At 37.4% G+C, this 19,361-nt stretch overlaps 1 protein-coding gene across 1 annotated transcript in view; it reads left to right on the top strand.

The window, feature by feature from the left end:
• LOC109047049 (arginine--tRNA ligase, cytoplasmic-like) overlaps nt 1-19,361 on the top strand; it is an 82,318-nt gene that overhangs the window by 56,952 nt on the left and 6,005 nt on the right. Inside the window, exon 8 of the mRNA XM_042756019.1 lies at nt 4,669-4,798. Within this exon, the coding sequence (XP_042611953.1) occupies nt 4,669-4,798 (130 nt within the window). The remainder of the gene's footprint in view (nt 1-4,668; nt 4,799-19,361) is intronic.

Raw genomic sequence — 19,361 nt, forward strand, 5'->3', positions numbered from 1 at the left:
TCGCATAGAGTTAGTGAAGGGAGACGTAAAAGACTGGACATTGCGTTGGTTTCATATTCAATTCAATTCAAGTTTATTTGTATAGCGCTTTTTACGATACAAATCATTACAAAGCAACTTTACAGAAAATTAAGTTTCTACAATATTTAGTAGTAGCTTATCAGTGATGTCTGTCAGTTCATGTGCATATGGCAGAAATGTTCAGAAAAATCAATAAAAGACGTAAACAAACAGACGATTAACACTATTAACAGCAATTATGCAATCAAACTTATAGCAAAATGTGGTAGTTCTGTATGTTGTCTCTGGGGTTAGCATCATCTGAGGTCCTCTAAGGGGTTGGCATCATCTCTTCTCAGGTGTTCTGGATCCAGACTGAAGCTTGCATAAATGCTAGTTACCACGGGATGTAAATTCTGTGGCAAAGCAGGAGAAACAAATAGAGACATAATTAGCGTAGCTGCTGTTCCAGCCAAGTAAAATTAATTAGATTAACCCAAGCTAAAGAATAATAATGCACATTTGATCAGATATAACTGCAGTCCAAAATTATGAGATGCATTATTTGAATGCTTGGCCAAAGAGGTGTGTTTTTAATCTAGATTTAAACAGAAGAAGTGTGTCATATGGATTACTTTATTACTTAATATTTGTTGTCGATAAGACTTGCTTAGTTTAAAAGTAGACATGTCAAAATTTCTATAGAAATATCTCTCATATCTCTTTGTAGAGTATTTAAGTTTCAGTTCATTTTAATAACGTATTTCTAAATGAAGATCACGCAGACAAAGGCTGCAGACAGCGCAATCTGTTTGTTTTCTTTATTTTATAAATGCCCAAAGTTTTCTTATTATGTGTGTATACAAATAAAAGTAGACCCTTTACAGATTCTATTGATGTATTGCTCTTACCTGTACGATCAAAACTGAAAGTGTAATTTAAGTTATTTTAGTAGATATAGAACAATTTGCATATTTTATTTGTGTATTGATATTATTTGTATTTTTCAAAATTTGCAGAAAATAGTACAAACTCTGCTAAATTTAATGTTTTGAACAAGTATTAACTTAAACATTATTAAAAAAAACAAACAAACAAAAAAAAACATTATTTTAGCTTAAGGTATTGTATCTATGGTCCTCTGTGGGCCTTTTACCCCGTGCTGGGGCGCCTCTTCTCCCGTGTTGGGTAAAAGGCCCCTCTTGCCACCTCATACATTTATAGGATTTTTAAACAAAACAAATAACTTGAATTGTTTATTTTCACACAAAATCAGTTTCTCCGTTAATAGTCAATACAAACATATTTTTTGTATTTATTATTTTGTATGTATTATTTTGAAATATAACGTATTTTAGGCGCAGTGAATAGCACAGTTTTTCTTAAGGTGTGCCTTTAGCCCCGTTGTAACCCTACCTCCCCCGTTCCTGCAATGTGTGTCCTGCTCCCGTATATGGCATATAATTTTTCGCACATCAGTGAGCCGCTATCAATATGAGGGTATTTAAATAGGCAAATCTCGCGGTAGCGGGGGTTTTACCCTAACCGGAGAGATTTGCGTCCCGCGGGAACCCAATACCAAAGTCTAGCGCATTAACCTATGGAGAAGCAGTGCCAATTAGGCTATCAGTCTCAATGCCGGGAAAGTGCAAATTCAATGGGATTTAAAGAGATTTACAAAATAATTTTAATAAATGTTATCACAACATTTAGCAGTTTTTTTTTAATTAAAAAATTGAGACATTCTTAATTTAAAAACTCTTAAATTTTGTACAAGAACTACAGCAAAAACCAGTGTAATGCATTTTTTATCAACTTTTCAGAAACTGCATTTGAATATTAGCAGTATTGAATTTAATGGATTTCAAGTCCTTTAAACACGACTCTAAAACGGTTTAAATTTATAAAACCTACACATTCAAAACATTATTACTCTGACATTTCTTTATGTAAATATTAAGTGTAAGTGAAATGGTAAGTACAGTAAGGACTTTCATGATGTTATGTGCTGGGGGTGTGATTTTCAAAGGTGCTTGATTTAATAAAATGGTACTTTAAAAAGTCCTTGAAAGTCCTTGAATCTGGTGTTCATGAAAGAGTGGGAACCCGGTTTACAAAATACATTTACGTTGGTCAGTGAAAACTTTGGAAATCTTTTCTTTGTACTTTTGTCAATTAAATAAAAGTTAAAGATAATTAAAAAATCACAGATTCTTGATTTTATTGCATTTTACAAAACAACTTCCCAACTTCTCTGGAATTGGAGCTATAGAACAACATACCTGCCAACATACATGGCTTACAATAACTATACAAGCCAGGGTTTGCATTTGTTCTATCAAGTTATTGTATTAGAAAGTTTCTCAATAAATTCTGACCATGCCTTAATTGTTCTTGGTTTAGCTCTGTTAATCCTTGCTGTTTAACATGCTAACTGCACAATATTGTTAGTTCTTTGAGCCACATGAATGTGGGTTCATGCCACCATTTTTAAAATTACTTTATTGGCTGCAGTTTGTGTGGTGTGAAATACTTTACGCTGGCAAGTGTTCAAATTAAGATCAGAATCATCATTTAACAAACAAATATTGGGATGTTTAGGAATAACGATCACATAATTCTGTAAGAATTAGAAAAACCTTATCCCAAAATTTACTAAAAAGTGGACCGTCAAAGAACATGGGCATATAGGTCCCCACAATATTTGAATTACACAATGTACAAAAAGGAGTAGGCAAGCGCTTCATTCTGTTTAATATATACAGTGTTGCATAGGCCTTGTGAATCAGTTTAAAGGATATAAGTTGATGGGGAGGATTCTTGGACATCGTTAGGAATACTTTCCCATATCCAGTCCCAGTTAGGCTAATGGGGGCCAGTTCCTTTTCCCTTATTGTAGTGATGAGAAGTGCACTGGAGCCATGATCAAGCAGGAAAGAGTTACTTAAAATTGTACTACCATTTCACAATATTCCTATTTTTAATGCATTTTCTTTAAATAAATACATCCATGGAAAGCGTAAGAGACTTAAAAATAAATAAAAAATCTTACTGACCTCAGACTTTTGAAAAGTAGCATTTACAGTATTTATATTTGTATATTGTTTAATGATTTTTATTAAAACATTTTTTGTTGAATTATATATGATTTAGTTTCCCCTGTGCAAAAAAAGAAAAAATAATAATAATAATAATACCTTGGTTTTTAAATAAAATTTAAATTTTTAAATAGTTACCTAACCTTTATCATCAGTATATTCTGTGAATTTAAGACTGGGTCTTGATGCTTGCATTCCTGATTTTACTTCCTGTTGTTGTTGTTTTTTCTGCAGGTCTGTTTTATTTGTATAATGCTTTTCAAAGATACAAATCGTTGCAAAGCAGCTTTAATGCAAAATGAAACATTTTACATTATATTTAGGACTAGCTTTATCAGTGGGTGACTTTCAGTTGATGCCCATATCATGCAGTTAGTTAATGACATGTAATCAGACAGACAGTGAACACCATTAACAGCAATGATTATATGTTACAATCAACTTATAGCAAGGTTTGGTATTTTTTTGTATGTTGTTTCAGGGTTGGCATAATCTGAGGTCCTCCAGGGTGGTGACATCATCTCTTCTCATGTGTTTGGTCATCTGAGAACTTCGTAATTCAATATTGTGTGACGCATTTCCAACTGAAATGAAATATGTGACCCTGGACCACAAAACCAGTCATAAGGGTCAATTTTTGTGAAACTGAGATTTATACACCATCTGAAAGCTGAATAAATAAGTTTCCCATTGATGTATGGTCTGTTAGGATAGGACAATATTTGGCTAGGAGAGAACTATTTGAAAATCTGGAATCTGAGGGTGCAAAAAAATCTAAATATTGAGAAAATCGCCTTTAAACTTGCCAAGTGAAGTTCTTAGAATGCATATTACTAATAAAAAAAAGTTTTTATATATTTTACGGTAGGAAATTTATAAAATATATTATGGAACATGGTCTTTACTTAATATCCTAATGTGGTTTTGCATAAAAGAAAAAGCGCCAATTTGACCTATAACATGTATTGTTGACTATTGCTACAAATATACCTGTGGTACTTATGACGTGGTTTTGTGGTCCAGGGTCACATATTAAATAGAAGGCAGGTTTTTTGTTTTAGCTCACCTCTCCACGATCACTTGTAGCAAAACTAGTTGGAGGGAAGTGGTTAAGGATACTCTGCCTTATGTCCTGTGTGTTCAAATTGACGTCATCAAGAAGGAAGAAGGAATGCCATTCCAGAACAGAAGCAAATTTTCATTTTGATTTAAGGGATTGCTTAAAAAATCTTTTTTAGTGGATTAACTGTTTACCTCAAGACTAACAATGTGTGCTAGCAAAGTCAATAGTGTGAATTTTGATTTCATTTGGAATACGTGGAATAACTTGCATTGCTTTAACTTAGATCAGTCGGTTGTATTGTGTTGCAACTCTCTAAAAAATGTATCATTGAATGTAAGTAGGTTTTTAAGGTCCCTTGTAATGTACAGTCTCTTTGTGGAACGCTTGACAGAGCTTGACACTTTGACACAAACAAAAATCCATAGAGCTGCTTTGTGCATTCTGTGGCACCTGATTTATTATTTTTTTTAAAGTTGTTAAACTACTGTATACTTTCATCTCCATCAGGAGTCGAAGAAAAGGTTTGATGAGGATGAGGAGTTTAAGAGGAGGGCCTACCAGTGTGTGGTTAAACTTCAGAGCAAAGAGCCAGACTTCATCAAAGCCTGGAACCTCATCTGTGATGTTTCCCGCAATGGTATGTGTGAGAAAGTTATCACTAAGAATGTCATTCTCACATCAGACTTGCACGTACAAACCATCGACAGACAGTATCGCGTTTCCCTTTAGAGGGTAAGGATAATATAAATTCATTTCTGAAGAAAGCAGAAAAAACCATATTTTTTTCTCTTTTGAAAGAAATTAATACTTTTAACTCAGCAAGGATGCATTACATTGTTCGACTAAATTGACAGTAAAGATTGTTTATATGTTACAAAATATTCCCATTTCAAATAAATAAATGATGCCTGTCCAAATTCAAAGGTCAATATTTTTTTTGATAATTATTGACCTAGAAGTGTAGTGAAATTGTACTGCAGTGGTTATATTGAGGTTGTGCGAAAAACCTAGGGACTAGTTCGTAAAAGTAGGTTTTTAACATAATTGAGAATGGGTGCTCCAATTGATCAGCTTACCAACCACATCCAGGATCAGCCGATAATCACTTTGGGATGATTGATTGGCGATCTCTAAAAAGGCTGATCTCATAAAACCGATCTCAATCTGATGAAACTCGCCTGCGTCAGAGGTTTGGCTCGACATGCAAGCAGCGCCGTCTCATGTCTCTGTCCAGCACGAGTGAAATAATTATAATGCTGGAAGGTGATGGTCACAATTTTTTTCTAATTTCAAATTCTCTTCATTACATAATAACTTATAAAGTAATTTTGAACACGTTTCTGTGAGAACATACTTTCACAACACATGGATTGCACAAAAAGCAAATATAACGTCAAATCACAGGTGTAGCCAACGTGCTGGGGGGCCTTTTTACTGGGTCCAGCAAGCTGCCAGTTGAGGGGCGTCAGGGAATTGGTCACTTCGAGTTATCAAATCAGTGTCGACATGTCGTCACGAAAGTTTTATAACTGCATTTTGTTTCTTTTTAATTCGTTTGCCAGTTTGTAAACCAGGTTTTTTCAACCTTTTAGGGACATTCCCAGCCGCACTCCACGATCCCAATTTGTCTATTCACTTGCCTCCCAAATCACACCCCAACACCCTCCAACCCCGCCCCACCCCCCGTATCACAGGGCTACCCAAATTACGTTTTATCATTCACAGAAAGCAAAATATCCATTAAAGCTATTAAAGCTTGAATGATTTTTTCTTTTGTCTCTTTTTGGGTTAATTATTTACATTACGAAATGCACAGATTCTGTATACTTATGTACATTTGATTTTGTCTTTACTGGTTTACGTTCACTAAAACACCGACTGTGCTTCAAGATACTTGGCAGACAGCCATTGTATTCACCTGCTTGTTTGAGAAGCGCTTCTGTTTGTGCACTTTGTACGCATGCGTAAGAAACCTTTAATCACAGCGCCTACCGCATTGAGATGTCTTGGGCTTAAATGGCTTAAAATTACTTGTTTAAACTGAAAGACTAAAACACGTGGGAATGAAAAAAAAATTTTGAGGAAGCAGCATTTTCTGTCGTTAAAAAATTTTTTGGGGGCTAAGGGACAGTGGGGGGCTGAAACCCCCCAAAAAGGTTTAAAAAACTGCCCCGGGGATAGCATGTGAAATTTATCTAAAACATAAATATAACCAGTTTACCGAAAAGTGATGGCTGAAGTGTTTAGATGACGACTCCCCAACCCTGGTTGGAATTGTAAAATCTAACTTCAAAAGCAGATGTACGCGAGCAACTTGCTCTAACTGTCCGTAGAGGATGAAGGGAGGGATTTCACCCCTTTCCCGCCCCCCCCCTAGAAAGAAATCTTGTCCCGCCCCTCCAGACCAAAGTTTAAAAAAAAATCCTCCCACCCCGCCCCTGGAAAATTGACCCCCACCCCACCCCGCTCCTTTTAAAAACTGACTCCGCCTGTACCCCTCCCTTTTTTTTTTTTAATTTAGTGTTAGTTAATACATAGAATTTTGTTTTAAATTGCCTCCCATCCGTTTTAGACAGCTGCGAGCCCTGTTTCTAGATTTTTCCCCAGAAAATGGAAGACAGCAAAAAAAAAAAACAGACATATTTAACCATGTTAAAAAGCTTAATAAACCCAAACAGACAAAGCTGCTTTTTACTCTTTTTTTTTGGGGGTAAACAAATTTTATTTTTTTTTTAATAAATTTTAACGTTTTTCATCAATTATGCTCTTGATAATGAGTCCATCGGTTTATTTTGTGGTAGGAAAAAAGTGATAAAATTTTTGGTTTGGGGTAGAACGCCTTCCCTCTATCAGTCTTCCTGAAACACTGAAGCTACGCTCAGAAGGAGTACTTGTTGCGGGGTAGCTGCACTTTTGGAAGGTACGAGCCCCCCCTGAATCTCCCCAGAAGCAAGAAGACAGGGAAAAGTGTAATTGTGCACTCTGTTTGCGCCCCAACTGGCGACATGGCCCCATTCACCCGTCCCCCTTTTTTTCCCTCTCTACAAAACTTGAAAAGAAGTAGCCCTCCTAGTCCTTGCTCTGGGGGGGTTCGGGAAAAAAAAAACAGTTTTATAAAACTTGTCATTACAATCTAGCTTTTAGCAAAACCAATTGTCTAACCACCTTATTAAAATAACCTAAAAGGGTAACCCTCACCCCTGCCTGGTGTGTGTCATCAAAAAAATGAAAAAATTTTGTCGTTGAGCTAGGGGTTCACCCTTTTCACAAGGCCTTCCTCTTCCTCTGTCCCTGCCTTTTCGTGGTGCTGTAGGGTGTGATGACCTCCTCATACCGCCCGTTGAGATTTTTCCTTAAAAAAACCCTCAGGTAGGGAGGAGTGGGCACCTTAGGACAGGGGACTTTGAATTTCATCCCACTCCCGGGGGATTCCCTTTCAGCTGGGGAGGAGGGCAGCGATAAGCAACATCATTCACTGTGTAGCTTGCTATGAATGCCCCAAATAAAGAAGAAGAAATTTTGTATTCCCTCTTTTCAATCACAGTCCCATCGGATCGAAAAAACCCCCTCAGTAGAGTAGCTTGGGGGAGGAAAAGGTAAAAGGGTGGGGTTATAGGGAGAGTCCCGGGGAGCCTAAAAAAGGGTTCAGGGTTGGATGATGTCTTAAGAAGTTCGCAGTCTATGTTTTGAGGAAGGGAAAGCTCTTTTCGGCGAAGCGGATGCATGCAGCCTCCAGTCAGGCTCTTAACAGTTTGGAGCTTTGAGTTGGTATTCCACCTTCTCCAAGATCTTCAGGACGGTCCAGGCTTTTTGCAACCAAAATAAAAAGAGATTGCACAAAAAAAATGGATGTTCGGGCATAATTCCAATTCATGGCCCCTTTTGGGGGAAAAAAAACATTTATTTAAAAAAAAGAGTTTTATTAAAATTGAGTAAAAAAAAAAAAACAAAGCCCTGGCGGTATAAATTAAGTAGTTCTTTTATTTCACTTTAATTTTTTTTAATTTTAATAAGCAGTTTTGCAGGAAGACATAAAATTTATGCTATTTTCCCCTGCTCTTTTAAAGGGGGTGTGACAAGGGTTTGGCCTTAAAAGCTTGATGAGTTGCTGTGCAGGGGTTGCCCTGCCCAAGTGGGAAATACAGTTTAAGTTTAATTTGATATATGGCCAGCACGGGAGAGTTGGACATAATCCTTGATGGGAAACACTTTTGAGCCAATCCGTTACAAAAGCGGTGTTGTTCCCCAGGATCCCAAATTCCTTGTGAGGTTAAAAAAAAAAAAGATTAAAAAAGAAACCAAAAGTTTTGCAAAAAGAAGCCCGAATAAGGCATCAAAAAAAGGGAAAGACTAACGTCCTGTAAGAACAGGAATTTTTCAATAAAAGTTTATAATATTTAGGCAAAACATCGTTTTACACATATGCTTATGTACAGACGGAGGACACTAAGAAGGAAAATATGAAAACTATTTTTTAAAAATTTAATTTTTATGAAAGTTTTTTTAACTATCAAAAAAGTAAAACTGCCTCCCACACAGAGCAGCAAAGCAGCTGCCCGCAAAAATGATGGCAGTACAGTAAGGGCGGAACAATGGAAATGTTGATTATTGATATTTTCTTTATTTTATAATTTTCTTTAAAAATGTTTTTTTTGTTGTTACTGTGCATTGTTTCATATTTTCCCCTTTATCATTTAATTTGCAATATTAAATTTCAATGCCTTGTGGATAAAGGGTTGGGTTTTAGAGCAGACAGCACCGGAGAGAGATACCCGAAGGATTTCTCCCCGTTTTGATGTGGGCCTGGATTTAACCCCTTCCATTTTTTTGGGGCCCCGAAACGGGTTTTCCCCTTCCCGTAAGGATGTAAGCACTGTAACAGGAGTAGTGTGTGTTTTTCCTTTTCCCCTGTCCAAAAGGGCTTGGTTTCAGATGGTCTCTGTCTGCATGAAAGGAAGAATTTATTTTTAATGGGCCACAAAAAAATCTTCATGTAAAAAAAAATTTCCATTTAGAAATTGGGGGTATTTTTGGCGTTTTAAAAATTTTAAGGAAAACTGGTGATAAGGTTTGAATTAAGCCGATACGCGGAGGGTAAATTATGTTAAAAATAGTGCAGTGACATACCCCGACGGGCCCTCCATGACAAGTTTTATTTTCTCATACCCCTTTAGTGACGGGGAAACTTTGGCGTGCCATGGCAGGATGTCTTTACTGACGTTACTTCCATATTTTGGGTCAAGCGGCAGCTCCCGGGTACGTGGGAAAGCCTTTCCCCCCTACCAAGAAAAAGGGGCTGGGTCGGTGCACTGCGAGCAAATTTTTCGTCAAAGAGACTTGAAGCCCGACGGCAATTTTTGTTGATAAGAACGATGCTGGGATTCTTTCCCCAATTTTCCCTTTCAAAGGCCCCTTTAGCCGTCACCCTGAATCACTTTCGTCTGACTAAAACAAAAATGTTTACAACAGCGTAAGTGATCACCGTCCATTTATCTCATAAACTTAATTAAATTTCAGTTTATGACCAGTTCTGTGAACTTAATAGACATTTTACTTTGACTTTGGCTTAAATAATTTTTTGCCACTCGACTTTTCCCCGGCTGTTAGCCCCTCCCTCATGCTCTTTTAATTCCGCGGGAAACCGGACAAAAAGCATGATGGCTTTTGGGCGGGGGTCGTTATTATTTTTAATGGTTTAATTGTAGGGTACTAAAGGAAAAAACCCAAATGGTTTATTTTCTTTTTTTTTTTTTTTTGTTTTTTATTGGTGATTCCCCCCCGTCGCTCCCCTTAACCATTTTTTGTACCCTCCAAATCCCGTGATTAATAGCAAAGAGGGCTCCATCTGCAAAAAAAAGTCAGCCCCTTTCGCACTAGGAGGGAGTCAGAGCCCCTAGGAGGCTAAGATTTGAACTTATTTTAAATCCTTGGGAACGGGGTTTTGAAAAAATGTGGCTCGCGGCCTCTGTGACAAAGGCGGCGCCCCCCCCGGGGTGCAACCCCGGTTTAAACAATTCAAAAACCGGCGCTTTCCTGGAGACCATGCACTCTGACACTTGCAGCACACCAATAATGCCAGGGAACCCCTTACTTTGTTTGCAGTGCGTATGTGGTGCATATTTTTTTTGCGTATATAAAAGTTTAGGTGTTCACACGCAACACGGTTGCGGTCTGGCAGTGGTTTAGGAGTGGTGTTCGCAGCAGTGGAGATGTTTCCCCATGAGTCTATTTTTTGTTGCTGCACACGTGAATTTAAAAAAAAGCACATTTTTTGCGGGAAAAAATGAAATGCTTTACACAAAAAAATTTTGTAATTTCACCATTAAGGGGCCTATAAAATAGTCTACTGGTTTTTTCAGCCAACACAAGGCTATGGTTTTTTCTGGTTTAAAATTTTAAAGTTCTAAATTAAAATTTTTATGAACAGGATTTCTTGAATAAAAATTTAAAGCAAAAGAAAAAAGGGAGTAGAGGTGACGGTTCGGTCAAAAGATAATTTTTTTTTAGATGTCTGTGATAATGTAAGAAAAAAAATAATTTAAAGTTTGCTTTAGAAAAATAATGTGCAGGGAATATAAAAACCTAATAGCCAATGTGAAAAAGATGGGTATTAAAAGGACTTAAAACTGGTATACTAGGGGCCATTTCCGATCTCCACTGGAAGTCACTTACAGAGGTGAGGACAATTACAGAAAGGACGGTCACCTCTACGCTTAAGTCTGGATGTGAACTGAAAAAGGAAGGTTCTGGTCACCAGATTTTAGGCTTTTCGAGGCGATGTACTGATGCAGGCGTTCAGATAGGTCAGCCGGGGTCCCGGGGGTTTTTGGTTGTAATAAAGATTTAAACACAAAATAATAATATTTTAAAATGTATTCTTAATTGAACAGACAACCAATGAAGGGCCTTTAAAAAGGGAGTGGCGTGATCCCTTTTTTTTTTTTTCTTTTTTTAAAAGAAATCTAGTGCAGCATTTGGACCAGTGGTTGAAGATGGGCAGTTTGAGCTTTAGAAATGCCACAGTATAATGAGTTAACAGTAATCGAGGCAGAGTCTGCATTAAAGCATGCACCGCCATCTCCAGTCTCTTATCTGTGAGGAAATGTATTATTTTTGCAGGATATCTGAGGAGCTGATGAAAACTGGACCCCAATCACCAATGAAACTTTTGTTTATTGAACTTTTAATGAGTTCAGTCTTAAAATAACACCGAGATTCCATACTTGTGAAGACCTAAATCTGATAGGGATCCCAGGTCAAAATGACATGCTTTCACTTTATTTTCTGAAGGGCCAAAAGCAATTACTTCAGTTTTCTCCTCATTTAAGGATAAACATTTTTTGAGTAAACCAGGATTTAACCTCATCGTAGATGGGCTAAAAGAAGCATTCATGTCCCAGTGGAGAATTTTCCTGAAAGGTAAATCGATTTGAGTATCATCTGCATAAAAGTGAAACTCCTCAGTTTCTAAAAATAGATCCCAGAGGTAGCATATATAAGAAAACATGGAGGGGGCCAAATAAGGCCTTGCGGAAGACCAAGGGGAGAGAAGCAGGGAAGATAAAAATTCTTTAGCCTAACCCATCATTTCGTAGATAAAAATGGGACTGGAACACTTTGAACGTCCAGAGAGTACCAGATTCAGGTCTATGATTAATACGAAGTAGTTAATAGTGTTGGAAAGCAGCGGTAAATCCTAAAAGAATCGAGGGGACCACAGTGTCACACATATCCCTCCAGTGGCTAAAAAAGAGTTGGTTAACATCATTAAAGAGCAGATTCCGTACTGTGGGCACGCCTTTAAAACAGATTGAAAGTGCTGAACAACAGATTATGTACAGCAAGGAAAGATTGACGTTTGGAAAAACACAATCTTTTCCAAAGCCTTGGAGGATAAAATGATAAAACAGAGATAGGGCAATATTTTTTTTTTTTTTTAAAATGACAGACTGAAAGGAGGCCTTCTCTGAGGAGAGTGTGGACAGTTAGCCCCTTTAGATGCGCAGGAAACACGCCCCAGTGTAAGACATTACTTTAAAAAGGACACTAGACCGGCAACTGATCCAACGTTTGCTTAAAAACTAGACTGGATAACATCATATGACAAAAAAGGATGATTTCACTGGCAGTGAGGTGTCAGTGAGTGCACTAATGGAGAAAGGTTCCAAGACGTCCCAAGATGAGACAACTGCCGGGGAGAGGCGCTCAAAAGGGGAATATTAGTTACCAGTCCTACTTTTTCCTTAAAGAAGTATAAGCTACAAGTCCTAGTTTAACAACTTTATCCTTCAGACATAGTATTGACCGAGGGTTAACAAAACAGAATTGATAACAGAAAACAAGACTTTAGGGTCTTGACTGATTATGTAGTATTTAGTTTGAAAAAATAGGATGCCTTAGCAGCTTTGGTGGCTTCTCGGATAAGCCAATAAACTGTCTTTAATCAACTGTAGTGAGATGTGTAGATTGTCCCTTTTTCGTCCGCATCAAGGTCTGGTAACGGGGAGTCCAGGGAATAGATTAGAACAGTACTTAGTAAAGCACTGACTAAAAAATTTTCACTGAACTGAGGAGAATAAACCGGGACACAGATGACGCTTTTAGTAGAGAGAACACGAAGAGATATGGAAAAATAAAATAGGCCTGTGGTCATAGAGCATATAATCAGAAACCGTAATATCAGAAATATTGATTCTGTATGAAAGAACAAGATCCAGAGTATGACCGCGGGATATGAGTGGGATCTTTAACCCACTGTATCAGGTTAAAAGCATCAATTGTATTAAGGAATTCCCTTGAGCCGGAGTGTTTGACAGCAGCAAAAATGGATAGTTAAAATCGCCACCAATAAAAAAAAGATCAAATTTAATAACAATGTTACCAATAAAAATCAGTGAATTGCTGTAGATCCCCCTAACACAGACAGGACCATTCCAGTCAAGATGGAGAAGCTGGGCTTCGAAGCTTGTGTAACTATCCACAGGGACAGTGCGACATTGCACACGATGAGAGTTTTTTAACGATACGATACAATATATGTTATCGTCCCCTTAGGGGAAATTTTTCTTGGGCTTAGTGTATGCTGCATATACACACATAAATAAACAAAGCACATAAATCACACATAAAACATACTAAGCATACTAAACAGGGGGGCAAAGCATGCAGACAGTATCAAAAGTCACAGTGCACAACGGAACAACCACTATCACACAACTTCCTGACCCATAAAACCAGTAATAAATAGCAATACCAGCAATAAATAAGAATAAAATGATGTAAAACACTACACAGAGTTAAATGATGACTACTAATCAGTACCAAGTCACTGGCCATTGTCCTACCCCTAACCATTCAAAATCCTAATTGAAGCAGGCACAAAATAATTTTTTTAAACCGACTGAATCAACATTTGGGCACTGTATACCTTCTACCTGAAGTCAGAAGCATCGTACTCAGGGTGTAAAGACGTGAGAAGGATCTGCCAGTATCTTATGAGCCCCCTCTGTGCACAGACTGCTCGTAATGTTTGGAGAGAGATGATGGATAGTCTTTGAGGTCCACGATTTTTCATGGCCACATCTGGACGGTCTGAGAAAGTCAGTTTTTTTTTTTTTTTTTTTTTTTTTTAATTGTATTAGCAGAGAATGCCATATCAAGCTTGGAGCCCGTGGCCTAAGTAGACTTCCAGAACAGCCTGGTAAAACACAGACATGTTTTTTTTTATTGACATGATAAAGATGGAGTCTCCTCAAAAAGTACAATCTTTGTTGAAGTTTGCCACATAACTTGTCAACATGAATCTGCCATGTAAACATGTTGTCAATATGGATGCCTAGGTATTTGTAGGAACACACCTGTTTGATTTGAGTGTTGTAAATAACTGGACGGGGGGTGTGTTCACCGACTGCTCTAGGGGTCAAAAACAATCTCCTCTGTTTTTTGACATTTTAAAATCAATGAATTGGCATCACACCACTTTTCAAAATTATTATTTTTTTTTTTATCTCAGAATGATAAGATGATGAATCACCTCTCTTAATACAGTAGACTTAAGATCGCTGTATCATCTGAGAATTTGAAGATATAGTTCCCCCATGTGTGAGGAAGCTACACAAACATTAGTGTAGAGTATAAAAGCACAGGCGAGCTCACACAACCATGAGGAGCACCTGTGTGCGTAATTTTTGGATCTGATAGGGTGTTATTGATCTTCACAACCTGAGTACGGCTGGGTAGGAAATAGTAATACCATTTGAGCAGGAAAGGGTTAACATTCATCTGACTCATAGTGATATGTTCACAACCTGATTGGGTCAGGTTGAATGACATACACTACCACAAGAAAAACAAATTTTCATGCAATTCACAAACACTTTTATCCATTTCACAAACAATTATAATTAATCAGATGATTTTTAAAGGATGTACATTTTTTCCATAGAGGCCTATTATTAGCAATTGACCTATCGGTAAGCCCCTCCTAACCTTAGTTACCGTTGCAAACTTGACAAACAATCGGATTTATTAACTGTCTTACAATGACAGCTGTCAGTGTAAAACCTTGTTCCTATATCTTTGATACATTTTGGACATAGAAGGGCCACCATTCAAGTGGGACTTCTAAATATGCCATAGAGGTTTATATAAAAGATTTTAAAATAAATATTGTGGGAATTAATTTGGAAGCGAGGGTTTACAGATCACAATACAAGTGGGAGGAGCCTCATGATACGTTCGTCACGATCACTGTTAACAACATCCCGGATCAACACTGTTCATGTATCGCAGGGTACGATTAAATTAAATTAATTTACATTTAACCAGTTTAATATGAAGAAGACAATGAAATGTAGACCTTTCGTTAATGTGTTTTTTGCCCCTACACTGTACAAGACACGAGAACAGTCCGCCATTTAGGTTTGTATAGAGTCACTAACTTTAATGTTAGCTAGTTTTAGCCAGAGATACCTTGCTAAAGCACAAGATGACATTAATGTTCTGCTCAAGCAGGTTTAAAATTGTAACTTAATGAGAGTACGTGACAACCAGAAAAACAAATGTTTTTTCCTCATTGGGATTGGGGGTGAATGCTTTGGCACATTTTGCTGCATTTTGTTTGGGGTTTAGGAAATAAATACATAAATAATTCCATTGCCTATCCTCTCAGGATACCTGGAATCACTGGTACAAGTACCCCAGGCACATCTTTTTTCCATTTTTGAAGCATAAACCCCATAATTATAATGCAAGCTTGGATCTTCCATTGTTTCTCTATGGCGCTGATACCTACAGATGTCAGAGTTCCACTCCCCGTGCAATTGATACTCTCGACTGCCATTGGCTCATCTGCGCGTTCGAGGGAGGGGCTTACCAATAGGTCAGTTGTCAGTCCTCTGCATCAATCTCCTGGTATGGCTGCTAATTCAAAGTAAAAATTTTTATAGGGCTAATTGATTGAGGGAAACCCTTTTGCTGTTGTAATGCGCAGCTGAGAACCGTTGTACTAATGTAGCAAACAAGGGAGCATGGCGTTCTTTAGGTTAGTTTAGTATCTAAACATCAGCAGTTGTTTGTTTGTTTACAGGCTCCAAATTGCCAGAAAGAAAAGATCTTTTATTAGAGACCCGTCTGTCTATTGTTGTCCTTAGAAAGGAAGGCCATTCAATGAGAGAAATGTGTGAGAAACTTAAAATTTCTTAAAATTTCTTAGCACGAACTGGCTCTAACAAGGACAGAAAAAAGAGTGGGAGGCCCCAATGCACAACTGTGCAAGAAGACAAATATCTGAGAGTATGTAGTTTAAGACAAAGATGCCTCACAGGTCCTCAACTGGCAGCTGCACTAAATAGTACCCATCAAACACCAGTGTCAGCATCAACAGTGAAGATGCAACTTCAGGATGCTGGACTTCATGGCAGAATTGGTGTGTTTGACTTAAGTGGCGCTGTGCAGACCCGATCATTGAATGACATTAAAGTACCCATTCCCCAGTTGGTCTGCTCAAATACATTTTTGCTCATACAAAAAGGAATCCATGCATTTGTGGATCAGGTGGCGCATGTATTTATTGACTACTTGTTCAAATCGGTCTTGTTCAGTTCATTTGGATTTTGAGACTTAATTTTCACAGTTTACAGCATTTCACAACCCTCCCACACACAACTACCAACGAACAAGGCCCAGCGTAATTCATTAATGTGTACACGATTTGAAAAATTTGCAAATGTGCGTCACTAAACTGAAACAAATGCTTTTCAACCGTGTCTGCAGAGTTAAGAATTACATTAATGTGCAGCATTTTGTTCAAAAAGAGACATATTTGTGAATACAAGTGTTATAGTTTGTATTAAAGTATCAAAATTTGTGCATTTAGTGATTAAAATGTGCATTTGCCGCTCCAGTGGATGATTTAAGCACGTCGACGTTGGCGTGATTAGTGATGAGCAACAGAGAAAACAACCAAAACGCCGTTCACGATTTAGAATCACAAAATAGGAGTTATTAAGGCACTGGTCCATGATTTGATATAGCCAAGAGAGACTGGTTTTCCTTTGCGAAAGGAAGGAAAAGTTGTTTCCTTTTATCCTACATTTTCCAAGGGCGCATGCGGCGCACCATTACGTGTACTCATCCTCTGGACCACGTCTTCCGGTTTTTGACAGTCGGTAGAAGTGATGAGAAAAGGGTTATTAAAGCAATACATTTTTTTTTTTTTTTTTTACTGACCAATCGTTTCACTAGATCAAGACCATTATTCATCGTCATGGTAATCATTTATATCCATTTGAAACTGCACTGAAACGTTCATTGAACCGTTTGGAGTCCACAACAGTTAAGTAAGAACATTATATATGGTGGTTAGTAAAATAGCAGAAAATTTCCTTTGAAAAGTGAACGAATCCTTGAATTACACTTTCTCTTGAGTCTAAGAATTCTATTCAATTCTTTTGAATTTGAGACTTTCGTTAGCCCTTTTAGCCTTGCCCGATCCACCACACAAAGCTTGCAATCCCACGCGACTGAGCCTAAGAAAATCACCGCGACCACAGAGACACTAGCCCCATTGACATGTGCACATTGCATTGGTACGGTTTATGAATGTTACATTGTGGTGGTTTCTTTTGGTTTGGCTTATTCTCCTCTGCCTGTATAAATAGTAGATGATGTTTTATTTATTTATGTTTGTTTTATAACTTATTTGCCTTTAAAACAGAATAGTTTTATTAATGTAATTTTTGCCCCAACAATAAACCCTTTGGACAGTACCACTTGTTTTGTTTTTTTTTTTGGTTTTTTCCTCTTTTTTTCATGTAATTCAAATTGAACATTGGCAGTGATTCTTTCCTTTGTATGATTATTATTATTATTATTATTATTATATTATTTATATATTATTAGTAATTTTTTTTTTTTTTTTTTTTTTTTTTTTTTTATTAACCGGGCTATTATCGTGCTCATGTAAGCCATTAGTAGGACTCACTGTTTGATATGAGATTACTTAACACGATTAAAATTAACTTCAGCTCCTCTACTTAAACCAATGATCCTATTATAGGCCAATAGTCTGATTCCACGCTTAAGTGGACGCCATAAAGCTTGCTGGCTACAAGGAATGACAATGAATGTGCGCTAGGGAAAAAAATAGCCTAAACGTATTTTATTGTGCTTATTACTAAACTTTTTTTTTTTTTTTTTTGAGTATCAGTGTCGCCAAGATGAGTTTACAATGCTGATTCGCCATCTCTCCGCATTACGAGCGAAATGCACGCTTTCATGTGACTAAGAGCCTGATTTAAATACTTCTGCGTTGAAACTACACCGTAGGATGTGCGTAGTACTTGGCAGGCCACAGCGTAGCCTGATGTGCACCTCTCCAAAATGCAAATCTTCGCAGACCCCAAGTGCTCCGATTGGTCGCTACCCACTACCCCTACACCTCCTATCATATGTATTTGAGTTTCGGTTGTGTTTTTTTTTGCAACTTTAATGTATTTAATGTTGCAAACCTTTTTATTTTAAAATGAAACAAAATAAAGAACACGTGTCCTTATCATTTATAAAACATAGCATACATCACTATCGTTGTCCACGACAAACAGTTGTTCTGCCATGGTATGTTATAAGTCCTTGTGAAGATTGAAAAAGAATGCTATCTTCTGCTGTTCCGTTGTCTCTTTTTTTGTAGTTTTAAATAATTATCTGTTCTTTTGATATTTATTTGCCACAGTCACAGCTATAATGCTTCTCCAACATACCGCTTCTTCTTTTTCGGTTTTTTGTTCGTGTACTGCAGGTTAAACAACAAAATGCCCATGGAATGCTGCAGACTAGTTGGTTTGCATGTGTACTGCATGTCGACGGGGGCAGAAGTATAAAATTAAAACCAACACACAACCCTACGGCATAGAGGCTACGGCGGTATGGTCCAACGCAAGAAGTATAAATCAGCCTTTACAGTTGCATAGCCTATATAATAAGAGAGTGGTTGTTTCCATTTGAATCAAGTTTTTTTAAAGTAGACATTTCAAAACTTTCTAGAGACAGGCATATATTTCTTATGTCTTTGAGGTAAGGCCTGAGTTTCTCTTAATTTTTGTTCCTCACTCCAATTTTGACCGAGACTTTCTTTATTTTACAAAAGCACAAAGTGTTGCTGATATTGAAGTGTACACAAATAAAAGTAGACCTTTACAGTTTCGTAGAATGATCTGGATGACCCAAAATGATGGCGTATGGTTCCGCTGTTTCAATCGTATTGGCGCCCTCACCCGATGATAATAATAATGATAATTACAATTCGTTACATTTATATAGCGCTTTTCTTCTGCTTTTTTCTAAGCACTCAAAGCACTCTACATGTGTGAGGGGGTATCTCCTCATCCACCACCTGTTGCAAAATCCCCCGGATGATGACGATGGCAGCCAAAGTGTGCCAAGAACGCCCACCACACATGATGAAGCCAATCAGTAGATATGGGGATTGGTAGGAGGCCATGATGATGAAGTTTAAATGCATGTGGCCACCCCAATATATTAAAATTTAATGGATTTAAACATTGTATAATCACGCTGTACCAGTGAAACGTCACCAGGCTGTTGGCACTCTCTCTGCAGGTGTTTGTTTTAATACATAATGTACTTAAGTTGGTTATGTTCTTATAACAACAAACAAATTCAACATTATATGTGAAAACAAA

The sequence above is a fragment of the Cyprinus carpio genome, unplaced genomic scaffold (assembly GCF_018340385.1).
Source record: "Cyprinus carpio isolate SPL01 unplaced genomic scaffold, ASM1834038v1 S000006768, whole genome shotgun sequence".
NCBI lineage: Eukaryota > Metazoa > Chordata > Actinopteri > Cypriniformes > Cyprinidae > Cyprinus > Cyprinus carpio.